The following is a 19,116-nucleotide window of genomic DNA, read 5'->3' on the forward strand; positions in this document are numbered from 1 at the left end:
TTAACACTGAAGCAGCAAACTTTGTGAAAACCAATACTTGTGTCATTCTCAAAACTGTTAGCCATGGCAGTACAGTATAACTTAATCATTCCCAGTATAATCCCAAAATAGTATATGAGGTGATCCACAGCCTGTACTCAACTTCCCCAGCATTTCTTGATCAGTCTGTGGTCACTTTCATAGTAAAGAATAAGAAGCAACTGTTTAGCACTCCGTACAGCTGCGTTCTACTGCTTGCCATGACGCTCCAATAGCTGCAAATTCAGAACAGCAAGAAGGAGGCAAATGAGGCAAGGACTAAAGAATGTAGCTCTCATGACTATTCCAGGGTTTACCATATAGATATTAACCATAGCTTTAGTACTCTATTAGGCTGCAGTTTAGTGTTTGCCCTGGGGAAGCTGAGAGGTGGGAGGTGGGCTTGCTTGGGGAGCAAGCAATTATGCCTCTAAAGATATGCAGGCCCCCTTCAGCAACATGCCAGTGTGAATGGGGCCCTGAATGGGCCACGTATTTGTACCAGGTCTCACATTTCTAATGTCAAATAAGCTTACACATGGACATGCAAGGGATGGGGAAGGTGGAATGGTTTGTAATTGGCTTATCACCTCTTCCAAACCCCCCCCAAAACATAAGACTTGTTTGGCAGCTGAATGAAGATTTTGTTCACCTAATATTCACCTATTTTGTTTCTTGGCAGTACATAAAACTGCAGTGCTCAAATGCAATTGAAAATAATAGAGCTTACAGCTTATGCTGGGCATACCTTTATACAATTATTATGCTGATCCGCCAGTGTATTTGCGCGACCGACCACAAATTATCGGTCTGCCGTACATGTCGAATCGTCTGGCAGATTTGAACAATCCGATAATTTATGAACTGCTATATTGGCTGCATTGGGCTGTGTATGTGCAAGCGTCCTACATTTCCCCTGTTCCAGAGAAACCAGATAGTGTTGCCATATACACTGTGAAATATTTCTGTGTAGGACCACGATATCTGTGATGGAGGTCGCAGTGCTGGGATTACCATCGTGACCTCAGCTTACTCAGGCGGGCCAGCTTGCCAGCCCAGCAGACTGCGCATGTCCACGCAGTCTCTGGGCTGGCCACTCCTGGAAAACTGGGCGGACACACCCCTACACTGCCCCTTAAATGCCTCTGCCTGTCAATCAGGTAGAGGCATTCAAGGGCTAGCGTGCGTGTTAGCAGGACCCATTCTGCGCACATGTAGAATGGGTCCTGAGGATGCGCAGATTCCCAATAATCGAGAATCTGTGATTTAGCAGTGCATTGCTAGATTAGCCCCATAGTCCAGGAACCCAGAACAAATCTCTTGAGCTTGGATCAGATCCTCTCTTGCTCAGAGAACTGTGCCTTTCTAGTTGTGCTTACTGAAAAGGAGGCATGGCATGTCCCCCATTTTTGTCACTCTGGAGGTGTGCTCAGCGCTACCAGGTCTCATCCCTGCACTGCTTAGGTGTTGAGCGCATGGTATCTATTTAGTGTTCACCTACTGCTCAAATGTTCCCCCCCAAACTTCCCCCAGCACGTTGGATAGTGTCAGAAAAGTAGGTATATGATGAGGTAAGCTATACCTCCCAACAATCCTATCAATGCTTACAACACTTCTTATTTCTTCTTCAGGGTCCATAGGGCTCCACAGGGGAGGCAATGGGGTATAGGTGGTGGTTAGGAGAACTGGACACCAACAGTTAAAGCTTTTCTGTCCCAGGATGCTCCAGTCCTTCCCCCACCCCCTCCCCCAACAGCCTGAGACAATTCAGTTTTTTTGGCAGGAGCTGGTTCACAGTTTACACAGTGGGGCTGCTTTTAAGCGTTACTGCTCCATAACCCATCCGTGGCGCTGCAACTCTAGCCCCAGGCTTGGTACTTACGGTGGGGCAGCGGGGGGCCTGGCTAGTATGGCTCCACGGGAAGACCCCAGACTGCAGCCGGGGGACAGATAAGGTGGGTTCCCGCTCGCAGGAATTCCGCATCTATGCGCAGTCTTATCTGCGGTCTCAAGAGATAGAGCGGGGATGCTGATGTGGACACCGGTTTGTCCGGTGTCCCCTAGCTCAGGGCGCCATTCCAGTCTTGCCGCCCCTGAGCTGCTCCTTCACCCTCAGAGACCCTCGGCGGCCATTTTCTTCAGAGCAGCCACAGGTCTCTGAGAACACTGGGTCCAGTCTCCCTGTATACCTCTCCTTGGAGCCAGGTTATACAGAGTGATTTCCTACCAACCACTGCGGTCTGTGTAGTTGAATTTTGTGCCCACCGCAGTTATATTTTACACACAGCAATGTATGTGACTTGTGCTAGTGCTGTTGTCTGTCTTTTTTTGTTTTTTTTTCTACTGTCAGCTTATACCTTTTTCCTTTCTTTCACAATAACCCTGGGATACTGGTGTATAGGGGGTTCACTGTGTACTTCACATCTACTTGTATTTGTGAAGGCTGTCACATACTGTGTGTTGCTCACTGCTCAGTTCCATATTGTGTTATAATCTCCTTGCACCTATGTCTAGCAAAGGCAAGGGTAACAAGCAGGCTGCTGCTCCTATACTGTTCTCTTGCAGGTCTTGTTCAGCAGGAGGAGCTTCAATCTAAATTGAATATACCTGCACTAGTGAGAGCAGTCAAATCAATTCTTCAAATAGATACAGAGCCCATTCCTAAGGCAAAAGAGACACTCTTTAAGAGACAGAGTAGTTTTGGCGGAATTCCCTCACTCTGTCCTTGCTGTATTCCATGCCTCGCTTAGGAGTTCAGAAAGCTGATCAAAGTTCAAGCTGCCAAAATGCCTGGTTTCTCTTTGCCCATTTAGTGCAATCAGCTGCTGGAATAGGATAGTTTCCCCAGTGGTGGATTCCCATGTGACACGTCTAGTTAAAACCTCTACTTTACCTATCCCTACAGCATCCTCCTTTAAAGGAGTCGACTGCTAGAAAGATTGAAGCTTGCCTCAAATCTGTGTATTCTCTCACAGGAGTCATTACTCGTCTAGACATGGCTACTACCTGGGTGGTCAAAGCCATTGAGAGCTGGGCAGATGCTCTAGAGAACACATTTCTCTCTGATGCTTCTCGGACAGCTGTCCTACATATCTCACATCAGGGATGCAGCCTCCTATTTAGGAGAAACCGCTTTGGATACTGGTCTCCTAGCTTCCAAGGCATCTGCTATTCGGTGATAGCCCGCTTTATCATTTGGCTTCGTTCATGGAAGGCTGACACGGACTCTAAGAAGGCCTTGGAATCACTGCCTGGGGAGATCCTGCTTGGCCTGGAGTTTGCTCCTAAGATTAAGCTGACAGCGAAACGCGCATCAGGACTGAGGGACATGCAATGTTGGCATATCCCATGTGTTTTTAAGTGTTGTGTCTCCACAAACCTAGCTATTAAGCAGATTTATGTGACAGTTTGTTTGCAGTAAATACAGACCTGTCATTGATCCCTCCCCTGCATAAGGAATACTCTGTATATGTTATGAAATGTGGGTGATTTATGGGGAACTATGACTCCCTACCTAATTTGACAGAGATTATCTGAAAAACTGTTACGTAGCTGAATCACTGAGGATTAAACCATTAATGATTAAAGCAAACATCAGTCTCTAACACAATATACAATGTGTTTACACTGCACACGTACTTTTGAACAACTGAATAAAACGGATGAACCTCTAGATACAAATCCAGCAAATGATACTCTGAGAACATAACATTGTATCATCTGAGTTATGACAATGTTTTTTTATATTAATAGCTGAATACTTTAATCTGAGGATTGTGGCCATTAATTACATCTGAGGTCTATGATATATTTAAAATTATAGATAAATATCTGTAATATAGTGGATTTTTCCTGTATTTTTACTGCTAGTGTTGGATCTGTTGAGCAGATACTTTACACCTTATCGCAGGTGTGGCGTTGAGTCCTCATAAAAACAAGAGTATCTTCTAAACACCAAATTCAATTTCAGGGTCCATAGGGTATCCACAGGATACCTTGGGGTATAGGTGTGACGTCAGTCGCTGGGCACCATAGAGTTAAGCTTTTCAGCCTCCCAGGATGCACTAGGGTCCCCCTCCTATACCCCGCCCCCGAGCCAAGGCACCTCAGTTTAGTTTGGTGCCCGGCCGGCGTCGGGTGAACCTGTCGGAGTGGGGGCTAGAAGAGCCCCTGAAGCTTTCTTCAGTGCAGCTGTGGCTGCACATCTGGATGTACAGCATGGACAGTCAGTCCTGACGTCCATGCTGTCTTCCCTACACCCCCGCCGGTACCAGAACGCCGGTACCGATCCGGGGATGCTGGTGAGCATCTGGGGTCACAGCTAGCGGTGACCCCAGATGTTCCGGACCATGGCCGGATCCAAGGGGGACAAAGGTAAGCAGCGGGGTCCCGCGGTGGGTCCCTGCTGGTCACATGGTCCTAAGTCCCCAGGCAGGGGGCTCCCTGGGGACTGGCTGCAGCGTGGAGCCAGGCGACCAACCTGCGCTTTCCACTACCCCCTGGGACAGCGGACCGCAGCAGAGCGGTAGCGCTGCGGCGTCCCAGGGGTTAAATGCATGCCAGGGGAGCGCGCCTTCCCTGTCTCACAGCCGGCGCCTCCCCCGCTGCACACAGCCCTCTCTGCATGCTGCCGACTGGTCCTGTGGCAGCGCTCCTCCCCCAGGCCAGCCTCCTCTCTGCTCCTCGGCGGCCATCTTCTCAGAACGCATGGTGAACGCTGCTGGAAGCGCTGGACGGAAGCATTGTGGTCTGGGTCCCCCCGCATACCTCTCCTCCGCTGTGGCTCAGGTCTGTGTATGCAGCGCTGTGTCCTACCAGGCCCTGTGTCTGTGTAGTTGAGTGATCAGCGCTGTTAGTGCAGGAATTGTTATTTCTCTGCATTGTATGTGACTGTGCTAGCGCTGCCTGTAACTTTTCTTCTCTAAACTGTCAGCTTTATTACTGTCCCTGTTCTTTCTGCTAAAGCCCTTGCGGTGCGGTGCTGCAGGGTGGTCTCTCGCCTATTTAATACTTAATTGGTGAGAGAGGTCACATACGTGGTGCCATCATGTCTGAAAGTGATTTTCCCCTCCGGCTACAGTGTACCACGTGCAAAGTACCATTAGCGGAGGGGGAGGGTAGCACGGAGGGCCTTTGCCGGCAGTGTTTGTCCATGGCGCGGCCTATTACGGTTACAGCACCGGTACAGGAGCCGCCCTGGGCTTGTTTCGCTCAGGCGTTCACAGCTTTAGTGGGTCAGTTAGCTCCGCAGCCCGCGTTTACTCCGATGGGTTTGTCCCAGCAGTCTGTGGTGTCGTCACCCATGCAGGGGTTCCCACGACAATTGGTGGTACCCCACAGTCTCCCTATATCCCCGCTCCCGGGTTCTCAGGAGCCAGCGTGGGTTAACTCCCTGACGAGTTCTGTACAGCACTTGTTGGATGTGTTGCAAGGGGAGTCTGTGATGCGGCCTCATAAAAGGCCGGTGGCGTCTCTGTCCGCTCCTTATGAGGATGACGAAGGGACGTCTGATGATGGGGAGATTCTGGATCCTTACGATCAGGAACCTCTCCATACTAAGGACGCTGATGCTAAGTCCAAAGTATATATTCCTAGACTTATTCGGGCGGTCCGCACAGCCTTGGTGATTGAGGACGAAGTTCCCCCAGCGGCTAAATCTAAGTATGCCTTTTTCAAAGATGTGAAGGGCGATGCCACAGTCTTTCCTCTTTCGGGTCAGTTGGTGGACCATTTAGAGGAGGCGTGGAAACAACCTGGCAAAAGATACCAGCCGCAGAGACGCCTGGCGGTGGCTTATCCGTTCGCGGATAATTATTTTGCTAAGTGGGAATCTCCTCCACAGGTGGATTCTCACGTGACCCGTCTTGTCCGTAGTGCCACATTGCCGATGCCATCCATGTCCTCCCTTAAGGATGCTACTGACCGCAAGGTAGAAATCTGCCTGAAGTCCGCTTATTCCCTTGCAGGGGGGGCAGCACGGCCGGCTATGGCCATTTGCTGGGTTGCCAGAGCGATGGAGCGCTGGGCGGATTCATTAGAGGCTTCTTTTGAATCTGACTGTCCGGCCGAACAGGCGGAGTTGATTGGCAATCTCCGTGATTCGGCCACCTACATCAACGAGGCGGCTCTAGACATTAGTACTCTGGTGTCTAGAATTTCTTCAGCAGCGGTAGCTGCTCGTCGCACCTTGTGGCTGCGATCCTGGAAGGCGGACGCAGATTCCAAGAAAGGTCTGGAAGCGTTGCCGTTTACCGGAGAAGTTCTCTTCGGTCCGGATCTGGATAAGATTGTGGCCACGCTGGCGGCAGCCAAATCTGCTTGTCTCCCGTCGGCCGCTGCTCCTTCTGGTTCTGGACCATCGTCCTTTCGGTCATCTAGGGCCCAGGGCAGGCCCAAACCACAGTCGTTTCCTCGACAGGCTGGCCCTAAGAAATCGGTCAAGCCCCGGAAGCAGGCATGGAGTACCAGACGTCCGGCCCCCAAGCCAGATGACAAGCCTGCGGCCTGACGGTCCGGGCCTCCCTTTGGGGGATCCCAGGGTGGGAGGCCGCCTGCTACAGTTCGCCCAGTGTTGGTCGACCACTACGACAGACACTTGGGTTCTGGAGGTGGTTTCCCACGGATACGCCCTCTCCTTCCGGCACAGACCCCCGGCTCGATTCTTCACCACGGGTCTACCATCAGACCGGAACAAGGCTACGGAGCTGCGGAAGGTATTGCACACTATGCTCCAGGCTGGAGTTATAGTGCCTGTTCCATTCTCCCAGAGGGGCCAGGGTTTCTATTCAAATCTATTTTTGGTACAGAAACCCAATGGGTCATATCGTCCGATTCTCAACCTCAAAGCACTCAACAAGTCTTTGCGGGTCCCGAAGTTTCGGATGGAGACCCTACGGTCCATCATTCTAGCGCTGGAACCTGGGGACTACATGGTGTCATTGGACATACAGGACGCTTACCTGCATGTCCCTATTCTTTTGCGCCATCAACAGTTCCTCAGGTTTGCAATCCGCAGCGACCACTTCCAGTTTCGGGCGTTACCTTTTGGCCTGGCAACAGCACCACGTGTTTTCACCAAGGTGATGGCGGTCATGGCGGCTTCTCTGCGGCTGCAGGGAGTCCGCATGTTGCCGTATTTGGACGACCTGTTATTGGTGGCAGGATCTCCAGAGCTCCTGTTACGCCACTTGGACCTGACCATTGCCCTGCTGCAACGGCACGGCTGGCTAATCAACTGGCAGAAGTCCACTCTAATCCCGTCTCGGAGGATTCTGCATCTTTGAGCCTTATTGGACTCGGGACAGCAAAGGATCTTCGTGACGGAGGACAAGATCTCCGTCACGATTGTGCTCACCCCGGAGGTTCGCCTGTCCCTTGCGTGGTGGTTACAGACGACCCACCTCAACAAGGGACGTCCGTTCTGGGTTCCAAATTGGGTCCTGTTGACAACGGACGCCAATCTTCGGGGCTGGGGAGCAGTTTCGGGTCCACACTTGTTCCAGGGCAGGTGGACGCCGACAGAAGCGGAGCTTCCAATAAATATCTTGGAACTCCGTGCGGTCTTCAATGCTCTCCAGCAGGCACAGCGGTTTCTCCAGGGTCGCCCGGTGCAGGTCCAGTCGGACAACGCTACCACCGTGGCCTACATAAACAGGCAAGGAGGAACTCGCAGTCGGGCGGCTTTCGTAGAGGTCTCTCGGATCCTGGTTTGGGCGGAGCGCAATCTTCCGGCCATATCAGCGGTCTTCATCCCGGGAGTGCTAAATTGGGAGGCGGACTTTCTAAGTCGCCAGGACGTTCATCCGGGGGAATGGTCCCTGCACCCGGACGTTTTTCAACTACTGGTGGACAGGTGGGGTCTTCCAGAAATCGACCTCATGGCGTCCCGGCACAACAACAAGTTGCCGGTGTACGGGTCTCGCACAAGAGACGAAGGGGCGTCTCTGGTGGATGCTCTGTCCGTCCGGTGGACGTTCCGGTTCGCATACCTGTTCCCTCCGGTCTCCCTTCTTCCACGGGTAATCCGGAAATTCAAACAGGAAGGAGGGACGCTCCTGTTGATAGCTCCCGCGTGGCCCAGACGGCACTGGTTCTCAGACCTTCAGGGTCTGTCCGTGGACAGTCCTCTGCGGTTGCCGCTACGACCGGACCTTCTGTCTCAGGGTCCTTGCCTTCACCCAGACCTGACTCGGCTGTCTTTGACGGCGTGGCTGTTGAGACGGCCATGCTGAGGTCCCGGGGGTTTTCCAGCTCTGTGGTGCGTACCATGTTACGAGCTCAGAAACCGTCTTCCGCGAGGATATACCATCGCGTGTGGCATACGTTCTTCCAGTGGTGTCGACCGAGAGGTTATGCACCGCGGGAGTTTCGTCTGTCTCGGATTCTCGCCTTCCTGCAAGCGGGACTAGATCATGGGCTTCGCCTTGCTTCTTTGAAGGTACAGGTTTCGGCCCTATCTGTCTGGTTTCACCGTAGGATTGCTACAATCCCGGATGTGCGCACCTTTATGCAGGGTGTTCTCCGCATTCAGCCGCCCTTTGTTCCACCTGTGGCGCCTTGGGATTTGGCTGTGGTCCTGAGGGCTCTCCAAGGACCACCGTTTGAACCACTGGGCTCAGTGGATCTTAAATGGCTAACGGCTAAGACTGTTTTCCTTCTGGCCATTGCTTCGGCCAGACGTGTATCTGAGTTAGGGGCTCTTTCTTGTAGACCCCCTTTCTTGGTTTTTCATGGGAACAGGGCAGTGCTCCGCACTCGGCCCGAGTTTCTTCCCAAAGTTGTTTCCCAGTTTCATGTTAACGAGGAAATAGTTGTTCCGGCCTTAAACTCACCGGGTCTTTCCGTGGGTGAGGCCTCTTTGGATGTTGTGCGGGCCTTAAGGACTTATGTGGACCGCACTTCTTCGTTTAGGAAGTCGGACGCTTTGTTTGTCCTCTATGGCTTCCGTAAAAAGGGTTGGCCTGCTTCAAAGCAAACTTTGGCAGCCTGGATCCGTATGGCTATTTCTGAAGCTTATCTTCATGAAGGCCTACCGGTCCCTCCTTCTCTGAAGGCTCATTCCACTAGGTCTGTGGGTCCTTCGTGGGCAGCTCGACGTGGTGCCTCGGCAGTTCAGATCTGCAAGGCTGCTACGTGGTCCTCTGTCCATACCTTCGTGAGGTATTACAGGTTTGACACCTTCGCCTCTCAGGATGCTTCCTTCGGGCGGCGGATTCTCCTTTCTGCACAGGAGCGTCCCCACCCTTAAAGGATACTGCTTTGGGACATCCCCAAGGTATCCTGTGGATACCCTATAGACCCTGAAGTAGAAAATATGAGATATGGTAAGAACTTACCCTTGTTATCTCTATTTCTACGAAGTCCATAGGGTTCCACAGGACTCCCGCCCTGTCGCACCTGTGCTGCAGATGGGCTTTGCTCTGGTCACCGGTTTTCCGTCTCCCTCTGGTGAGAATGTGATTCTTGTATGTGTCCAGATCTTTTTTCTCTCTCTTCCTTCTCCTCCTCCGGCCTATGGCTTGATAACTAACTGAGGTGCCTTGGCTCGGGGGCGGGGTATAGGAGGGGGACCCTAGTGCATCCTGGGAGGCTGAAAAGCTTAACTCTATGGTGCCCAGCGACTGACGTCACACCTATACCCCAAGGTATCCTGTGGAACCCTATGGACTTCGTAGAAATAGAGATAACAAGGGTAAGTTCTTACCATATCTCATATTATTGAATTTGCTGACAGACAATGTCTGTAGAGCAGTATTTAACATAATATCAGTCAGTCCGGAGTGAATTAGAGAACATCACGAATTTAATTGGACTGTATCCAGAATTGTGTGGAATGCGGGTCTATGGAAATTGAATGAATCCTTATTTGTGGAGACTCCAATTTTGAATTCACGAACACACACTTTATTCAAATAACAAACATACATAAATAATAATGAATTTAATATTCTCAATAAATTAATAACATGCATTGGTTTAAAAGTTATGAGTTTAAGTATTTTGCTGACCTTATTTTAAGGATTTATTAACCGTTTTATATTTTAACAATGAATATGGGTCACTTATGTTATATCTCTTAGCTTTATTAATCCCTGAGTGCCCCATTATAGGAATACTTGGTCTTCTTTTTTGAACTGGCCTGGAGTTGGAGAAGATGTGACTATCTTAGCAGCTTCTAAGATGGCTTTTCTGCCCTCAGCATCTACACCAAGGCCTCGGATGTCCTCCCTTTAGGTCCTTTCGTCCCCAGGGAAATGCTAAAGGTCGGTCCTTTCTTTGGAAGTCTGCTTTCACAGAGGCCTCCAAGCCCCAGGACCAGGCAGGACTGGGCTACTAGATGTCCAGCTGCCAAATCTGGGGACAAGCCTGCATCTTAACTAAGCAGGCCTCCTGCAGGGGGGGTGGGGTTCCCAGGGGGAGATGACAACTTTTTCAGTTTGCCCAGTTCTGGTGACCGATCACCACAGATGCCTGGGTTCAAGAAGTATGTCTCATGGGTATACCCTCTTAATTCCCCCACCCAGCAGTTCTTTTACACAGGCCCTCCATCAGACCCAAGCAAATCTCTGTTCCTCCAGATGGCCATTAAGTCCCTGCTGCACTCGGGAGTGATAACTCCGGTCCTGTTGTCACAGTGAGGGACTGGTTATTACTCTACCCTTTTCTTGGTTTAGATCCCAATGGGGTCTCATCACCCTATCCTCAATCTCAAGTCTCTGAAAAGTTTATCAGAGTGCTCAGATTTCATATGGAAAACCTCCGGTCTATTACCATAAAGTCACCAGGTTCCATAGCTAGGGCGTCTCTGGACATTCAGGACTCTTACCTACATTTACCTATAGCGCCATCTCATCCGCAATATCTCTGGTTTGCTGTCCTACAGCAACATTTCCAATTTAAAGCACTGCCTTTTGGGCTTTCTACAGCTCCGCGGGTCTTTACCAAGATTACTCCCATACTTGGATGATCTCTTGCTGTTAACACACTCTCCAGAGTTCCTTTACTGCCATCTTCAGATAACCATGGCCTTTCTACAACACAGCTGGTTGTTTAACTTGACCCCTTCTTAAAAGGATGGTACATCTGGGAGCCCTTCTGGATTCTCAAGTTCAGAAAATCTTCCTGACAGCAGATAAAATCCCCGCACTACAGCAACGAGTTCGCAGGTTACTCCACAGGTGCAGAGTGTCATTTTACTCAGCAATGCAGACCTTGGGGTACATGGTATCCACCTTCGACAAAGTGGAGTTTGCTCAGTTCCACTCCAGGCCCCTACAACACCTAATCCTCTCCAGGTGGAATGGGCTGCCTAGCTGATCAGATCCCAGACGATAGACAAACTTACGAAGAGTGGACGCTCTCCATGTGGGTACAGACGTCCCACTTAAACCAGGATCGCCCCTCCTGGATCCCAGATTGGGTGCACCTCACCACGGACACAAGCCGTGGGGGTGGGGCACAGTGACTGGCCAGCACTCCTCCTAGGATCGTTGGACTCCTACCGAGGGGTTACTACCAATCCAACGTCCTGGAGCTCCGAGCCATCTACAGAGCCCTCACTCTGACTCAGGACATTCTTGAGGGGCAGACCAGTACAGGTACAGTCCAACAACCTCAATCACCAGGGAGGCACTTGCAGTCAGGCGGCAATGGAAGAAGTGGCACGCATTCTCATACGGGCCGAACGTCCTCTCCCGGCCATCTCTGCGGTGTTCATCCCAGGGATTCTCAATTGGGAAGTGGATTTCCTCAGCCGTCACAGCGGTCTTTCAGCTCCTGGTGGACAAATGGGATCTACCGGACGTGGACCTCATGGCTTTACAACACAACCACAAACTTTCAGTGTACGAGTCCAGGACAAGGGACACTGAAGCAGCCTTCGTCGATGCCTTGTCAGTGAAGTGGTCCTTCCATTTGGTGTACCTCTTCCCTCCAGTCTCCCTTCTTCCTCGGGTATTTTGGAAATTCAAGCAAGGGGGCACGGTTCTGTTGGTGGCTCTAGCTTGGCCCAGACGCCATTGGGTTTCTGATCTTCAAAGTTCTCCATAGATGCTCCTCTCCAATGTCCGGACCTGTTGTCTCAGGTCCCTGTCTACATCTGGACCTGGCCCGTCTGTCTTTGACGGGGTGGCTCTTGAGACATCCCTCCTAAGGCCTAAAAGGGGCTTTCTCTCTGTGCTGCAGACCATGCCCAGAGTGTGTAGGCCAGCCTCCGCCTGGATCTATCACCGGGTGTGACACACATAGCTTCTGGTAGCACACCATTGGAAGTATGACCTTCAGGTTTTTCGGGTTTCTTTGATCCTTGCCTGCCTTCCAACTGGATTGGCCTGGCCTCTCTGAAAGTGCACATCTCTGCTCTGTCCATCTGGTTGCAGTGCAGAATTGGTTCACTGCTGGATGTTCACACCTTCCTTCAGGGTGTCCTCCTTATACACTCCCTTTGTTCCTCCTGTGGCTCCCTGGGTTTTGTCAGTGGTTCTCCATGCACTTCAGAGGACTCAGTTTGAACCTCTGAACTCCGTAGATGTCAGATGGCTCACTGCAAAGACTTTCTTTTGGCTATCATGTCTGCCCGTATGGTGTCAGATTTGGGGATGCTCTCCATTCCTGATCTTTCATCAGGACAGGGCAGTTCGAACTCACCCTAGCTTCCTTCCAAAGGTGGTCTCTCATTTTCACATTAATTAGGAAATTGTAGTTCTAGCCTTCCAATTACCAGACCTCGCGGAAGGCGACGGCCCCTTCAATGTGGACCGTACTGGTTCCATCAGGAAAACTGAATCCCTCTTTGTTAGTTGACCAGCCCTTGTGGAATCAGTGTAGGACAGCCTCTGGCCAGATGGCTTCGCCTGACTATTTCACAGGCTTACACGCAGGTTGGCCTTCCGAATACAGTCTCTGCTCATTCTACTCGCTGTGAGAGTCCCTTGTGGCACGTCTGCTGAACAACTATGCAATGCGGCCACGTGGTCTTCTGCCCACATTTCTTAGGTTCTATGCCTTTTGATACCTTTTGCCTCAGGATGCTTCCTTTTGAATGTCTGATTCTCCTCTCGGCTCAGGAGCGTCCCTGCCCTTGAACAACTGCTTTGGGACATCCCCATAGTCCTCCTGCTGGAGCCCTATGGCCCCTGAAGGAAAGGAGTTTTCGTAGACTTACCTTTGGTCACTCTCTCTCTTCGAAGTCCACAGGGTGCCTGCCCTGAGACACCTGGCTATTGGTTTCTTCTCTTGGTAACCGGTTTCCTTTATTGTGATTCTTAAGTGTATACCAGTCTACCTTCTCTCCTATTTTGGGCTTGTTGACAAACTGAATTGCCTCAGGCTGTGGGCACGGTATTCATGATCAACATCACCCAACTACTGTAGGCTCAGTCTAGAATACACTGAAATACAGCTATTGCTAGTGACTTTAGATTCAATTTCCCACCTGTTGTGTTTTTGATTTGTATTCATTTGTCAAGGGTAGATTTGAAAGTGATACCAAATTAGCTGTGTTTTCCTCTGTGCCAAAGGGAATGAACAGAGAACTGAAACAACTTTTATGCACTTACCTTCAAGATTATGTCTGCGCTCCACATCCATTCTGGGGTAAATGTAGTGGGGTCTGATTTTTATTTCATTTTTTTCATTGTAAAACCTATGACACAATAGCCATGTTTGCAAACTGAACCATATTACATTCCTCCTCTGTCATTTAGCTATACAACTTTAATTCTGCTAACATCGTCCTGTAACAAACTATAATCCAATTGCAGGAGGCAAACTTTCCTGTTGTGTATACCTATTACTATGGTAGTTTCGATCTAATTTCTGGCTTACTGTTTTTATATTTTACATGGCAAATTCTACAAAAAAAAAACTACAAAGCTGGCTTCTATTATAGCAGTAGGGATAAATACTTTTAACTCAGGGATAGGGAACCTTTTTTTGGCTGAGGGCCATTTTAATTAAATAAAAAAATATATATATATACACACACACACGTCCATAAATATTGGGACGTTGCTAGAATTGTCATATTTTGGCCTCTATTCACCACCACAATGGCTTTGAAATGAAACAAACTAGATGTGCTTTAACTGCAGACTTTCAGATTTAATTTGAGGGTAATTACATCCAAATCAGGTGAACGGTGTAGGAATTACAATGGTTTCTATATGTGCTTCCCACTTTTTAAGGGGCCAAAAGTAATGGGACTATCAACTCAAAAGCTATTTCATGGACAGTTGTGGGCTATTCCCTAGTTATTTCATTATCAATTAAGCAGGTAAAAGGTCTGGAGTTGATTCTAGGTGTGACATTTGCATTTGGAATCAGTTGCTGTCGACTCTCAATCTGAGAACCAAAGAGCTGTCACTATCAGTGAAGCAAGCCATCATTAGGCTGAAAAATCAAAACAAATCTATCAGGGAGATAGCAAAAACATAGGCGTGGCCAAATCAACTGTTTGGTACGTTCTTTCTTTTTAAGAATGTTCCAGAGAGCTCAGCAACACCAAAAGACCCGGAAGACCATGGAAAACAACTGTGGTGGATGACAGAAAAATTATTTCCCTGGTGAAGAAAAACCCCTTCACAACAGTTGGCCAAATCAAGAACACTCTCCAGGAAGTAGGTGTATGTGTGTCAAAGTCAACAATCAAGAGAAGACTTCACAAGAGTGAATATAGAGGGTTCACCACAAGATGTAAACCATTGGTGAGCAACAAAAACAGGAAGACCAGATTAGAGTTTGCCAAACAACATCTAAAAAAATGCCATTACAGTTCTGGAATAACATCCTATGGACAGATGAGACAAAGGTCAACTTGTACCAGAGTGATGGGAAGAGAAGAGTATGGAGAAGGAAAGGAACTGCTCATGATCCCAAACATACCACTTCATCAGTGAAGCATGGTGGTGGTAGTGTCATGGTGTGGGCATGTATGGCTGCCAATGGAACTGGTTCCCTTGTATTTATTGATGATGTGACTGCTGACAAAAGCAGCAGAATGAATTCTTTAGTGTTTCGGGCAATATTATATGCTCATATTCAGTCAAATGCTTCCGAACTCATTGGACGGCGCTTCACAGTGCAGATGGACAATGACCCAAAGCATACTGCAAAAGCAACCAAAGACTTTTTTTAAGGCTAAAAAGTGGAATGTTATGCAATGGCCAAGTCAATCCCCTGAACTGAATCCGAGTGAGCATGCATTTCACTTGATGAAGACAAAACTGATGGGAAAATGCCCCAAGAACAAGCAGGAACTGAAGACATTTGCAGTAGAGGCCTGGCAGAGCATCACCAGGGATGAAACCCAGCGTCTGGTGTTGTCTATGTGTTCCAGACTTCAGGCTGTAATTGCCTGCAAAGGATTTGCAACAAAGTATTCAAAAGTGAGAGTTAGATTTAGGATTGTTTAGTTTGTCCCATTACTTTTGGCCCCTTAAAAAGTGGGAGGTACATATAGAAACTGTTGTAATTCCTACACCGTTCATCTGATTTCGATGTAATTATCCTCAAATGTAATCTGAAAGTCCGCAGTTAAAGCACATCTTGTTTGTTTCATTTCAAAGCCATTGTCGTGGTGAATAGAGGCCAAAATATGAAAATTCTATCGACGTCCCAATATTTATGGACCTGACTGTATATACACACACACACACGTATGTCGTGGGCCAAGTGCAGGCCATGCCCCTCCATGTGATGTCACAGGGGGTGGGACCACAATCGCTAGTGATTACAGCAAAGCCTGGAGCATCCTGAGGATGCGCTGGGGAGCAGTAAGGGCAAGTTTGTGACCGTCTGAAGCATCCTAAGGATGCTCCAGCCAGCACTGCTACATAGAGGCTAGCTGCAGGGTGCCAATCTAGGCACCCTGCTAGCAGAAAAAAAAAAAAATAAGTGTAATAACAATGAGCATCAAAAAATAATTTATTAATAAACTCCAGTTCAACAAAAAATTTAAGTCCATGCATAAAAAACAGACTTGTGTAAATTTGGCAGTATGATCTCTCAATGTTATTTTAAAGGGGAAATGAGGACACAAGATGATTATCCGCCAGTATTTTTAACATTTGACTGTGCCTGAAGAATTTGTGATCGGCAGTCTCATTGCAAAGCCAGCTCACTGTGACTGCGGCACTCAGCAACGTCAGATTATGAGCAGAGAGTAAGAGCGGAATTATTCACACCTTCCATCACTCCAGCTAGCAGTGGCTCAGAAAACAGGAGGTTGAGCATTGCGTTGGGACTTTTAAGTGTGTGGCCCACTGTCTTCCCTCCCTACATTAATTAACAAGTTATAGTGACTAACAATGGCTCAGAGAATAGGAGGTCAAGTACAACACCAGGACCTCTAAGTTTGTGACCACCACACTCCCTCCCTTCAACCTTTATGGACATCTTATTTAATGAAGCATAGCGCTAAAAACGAAGAAATAAACACAGCTAAGTGCTCTCCCTCTTATGCTTAATTGCTGCTGGATACAAAATTACCTGCGTGAACCTACTAAATATCTACACCACTCATTTGCGACTGTGTAAATTTGGCAGAGATATCTCTTTGTTATTTTTAAGGGTAAATGAGGGCACAAGTGTCTGTTTTTTACGCATGGACTTTTTTCTCTCTTTTTTAATTTTCAGTTGAACTGGAGTTTATTAAAAAATATATTTAATGCTCATTGTATATGTTATTTGTTTATTTTTGTTTTAATAAAATGATATACTAATTGCACTCCCTTGGTGGAACTTCTCGACTTGATATTTATATTTTTTGGCAATAACAGTTTTGCCAAAGCTGGGAGCTGCATTATTATAATTTATGTGGATATATAATCTTTATTATGATGGTATAGGGTTTAATTTATTTTTTTTAGCAAAAAAAAAAAAAAAAGCTCAGGGGGCCGCAGGTTCCCCATCCCTGTCTTAACTGAACATTCCGACTTGGCAATACAAGACATATCATTAATGCATAAAGTTTGAGACATGTTAATATTGAACTTTTTTCTTATCAAAAGGTAAACAGTCCAAGCAATGAATTTTCAATATAAGGCAGGGGGTGACTATGAATGGGGTAGGGAGAATACTTATCAGAACCTACACTGTGGTTTGTATAGGTGCTAGTTCTGTTATCTGTGTAAATGTTAATTTAAGTATCATTTGTCTTTGCAGGTAAAGGAGACATGGCTATGTCAAACATTGTTGGATCAAATGTATTTGATATGCTTTGTTTGGGAATTCCTTGGTTCATAAAGACAGTATTTGTAGACCGGTCATCACCAGTGGCTGTGAACAGCACTGGCCTAACCTATACCACCATATCTCTTCTGTTCTCCATCATCTTCATATTTATAGCAGTTCATATAAATGGTTGGAAACTTGATAAGAAACTGGGCATAATATGTCTAATAATGTATCTTGTTTTTGCTACCCTGTCCATTTTGTATGAGCTGGGAATTATAGGAAATATGACCACACAGTCCTGTGGAGACTAATAAACTGACTGAACCAGCAATTCTTACAGTTTAGTGTATTTCACTTCACAGATGCAAGAGCTTGGTGACCTGTCCCAATGGAAAAAAAAAATCACTATTCTTCTGTACATAAAGATACATACCTGGAACAGGATTATTTGACATACAGTATCTGCAGTGTTACACTAGGTGCACACTACATAATGGCATATTGCCCAATAATTGCATAGGCATGAGCTCTTCAGTGATAAAATGGTAATGCCAAAAACTCCTTTGATTATTGAATCAGACTTACTAGAAGATAACCAAAATATCATGTGTGTGGGTATTTACAAGAATATGAATTTTCCTGATTCCCTTATCTTCCTTGTGGGCAGACATACGCAAATTATCAATTTGAGCCAGATTTCAGCCTTTTCATTTAGATCGTATAGCATGTAACACATTATTGGGACCTTCTAGTTGCTGCTGAATGTCGGGTCAGAAAAAGACAAACTTATATTATCTTTTGAAGTCTAGCAAAAAAATAAAATAACTTGTCTTTTAAAATGGACATAGCCTACATTGACTTTTGGGAAATGTATTGCATGCGAATTACATTAGAAAACCCAAACGGCTAAACTCAGAAGCCACTTCATGTTTGCTCTGGAGATGGTCCAAGTCCTCTGCCAACTGAGCTTTCAGTAGCACAAACAAACTACACACATTTGTAATGCAGTGCTGTGCAGTGAAGTGTTTAGATGTATATTTAGCATAATTACATTTAACGCAAATAATTTCAAGCATAGGTTTTTGGGTTATGCTAATAAAATGTGGTATACATAGTAAGCCATCCTCAGTATGTATAGGACAATCTTCCCCAATTGCATGCACCTCAGTATTTAAAAAAAATAAATAAATCCACATGAAGGACGGTTTGCTTGCATGCTGCAACTTATGGTGCATACACACGGTAAACAGTTCATCTGATAGATTCCATTAATTTTAATGCAGGCAAAAATTGTTCAATCGTCCAAATCTGACTGCAAACACATCAGATGTCATATCGTTATCTGACAAACGGGAACGCACATCTTTCATCAAACAGGTCAGATTTTCCTTCAGATATGAATGATTAGACGATTTTTAAAATAGTTATTGTACAGATCTGAAGGAAAATCTGACTGTGTGTATGCACCATTAAACTAAAAAGGTAGGGAATACAGACCACACATTTCCTTTGAATATCTGTAGTTTTTGTTTAGTTCATGCCAAATGCATTTTGTTGTATTTAATGGTTCAGCCACTGAATGAAACAAGACTTGACATAATTGATCTTAGGCAGTCCCCTCCCTATTCCCAGAGTAGAACAGCTCATGCTGTCCATTATACAGCGACTGCAGATGAATACTATGGGGCAGATTCAATTGGCCACAGTACTTACAACACTGCTACAGCTCCCAGGTTTATTGCCCAGAACTATTCAATTTGGCATTTCCACAAACTGCTAATGCTCACTGGGAAGGAGAATTTAAAGTTTTTCTCGCGCCCACCGATTGCATTGCTGCCAGTGAGTACAGTTCTGCCATTTGGGCACCCATAGCTGTGGCTGCATGAATTTCTGCTCACAGCCTCCTAGAGTGGCAAGCAGAAATGT

General features: G+C 47.2%; 1 protein-coding gene across 1 annotated transcript in view; it reads left to right on the plus strand.

Annotated features, from left to right (window-relative positions):
* Positions 1–18,121, plus strand: part of SLC24A5 (solute carrier family 24 member 5) — a 90,386-nt gene extending 72,265 nt beyond the window's left edge. Inside the window, exon 9 of the mRNA XM_088472972.1 lies at positions 17,179–18,121. Coding sequence (XP_088329098.1) covers positions 17,179–17,501 — 323 coding nt within the window. The 3' untranslated portion in view covers positions 17,502–18,121. The remainder of the gene's footprint in view (positions 1–17,178) is intronic.
* Positions 18,122–19,116: the final 995 nt, after the last annotated feature.

The sequence above is a fragment of the Taudactylus pleione genome, unplaced genomic scaffold (assembly GCF_031769625.1).
Source record: "Taudactylus pleione unplaced genomic scaffold, aTauple2 ptg000129l, whole genome shotgun sequence".
Taxonomy (NCBI): Eukaryota; Metazoa; Chordata; class Amphibia; order Anura; family Myobatrachidae; genus Taudactylus; species Taudactylus pleione.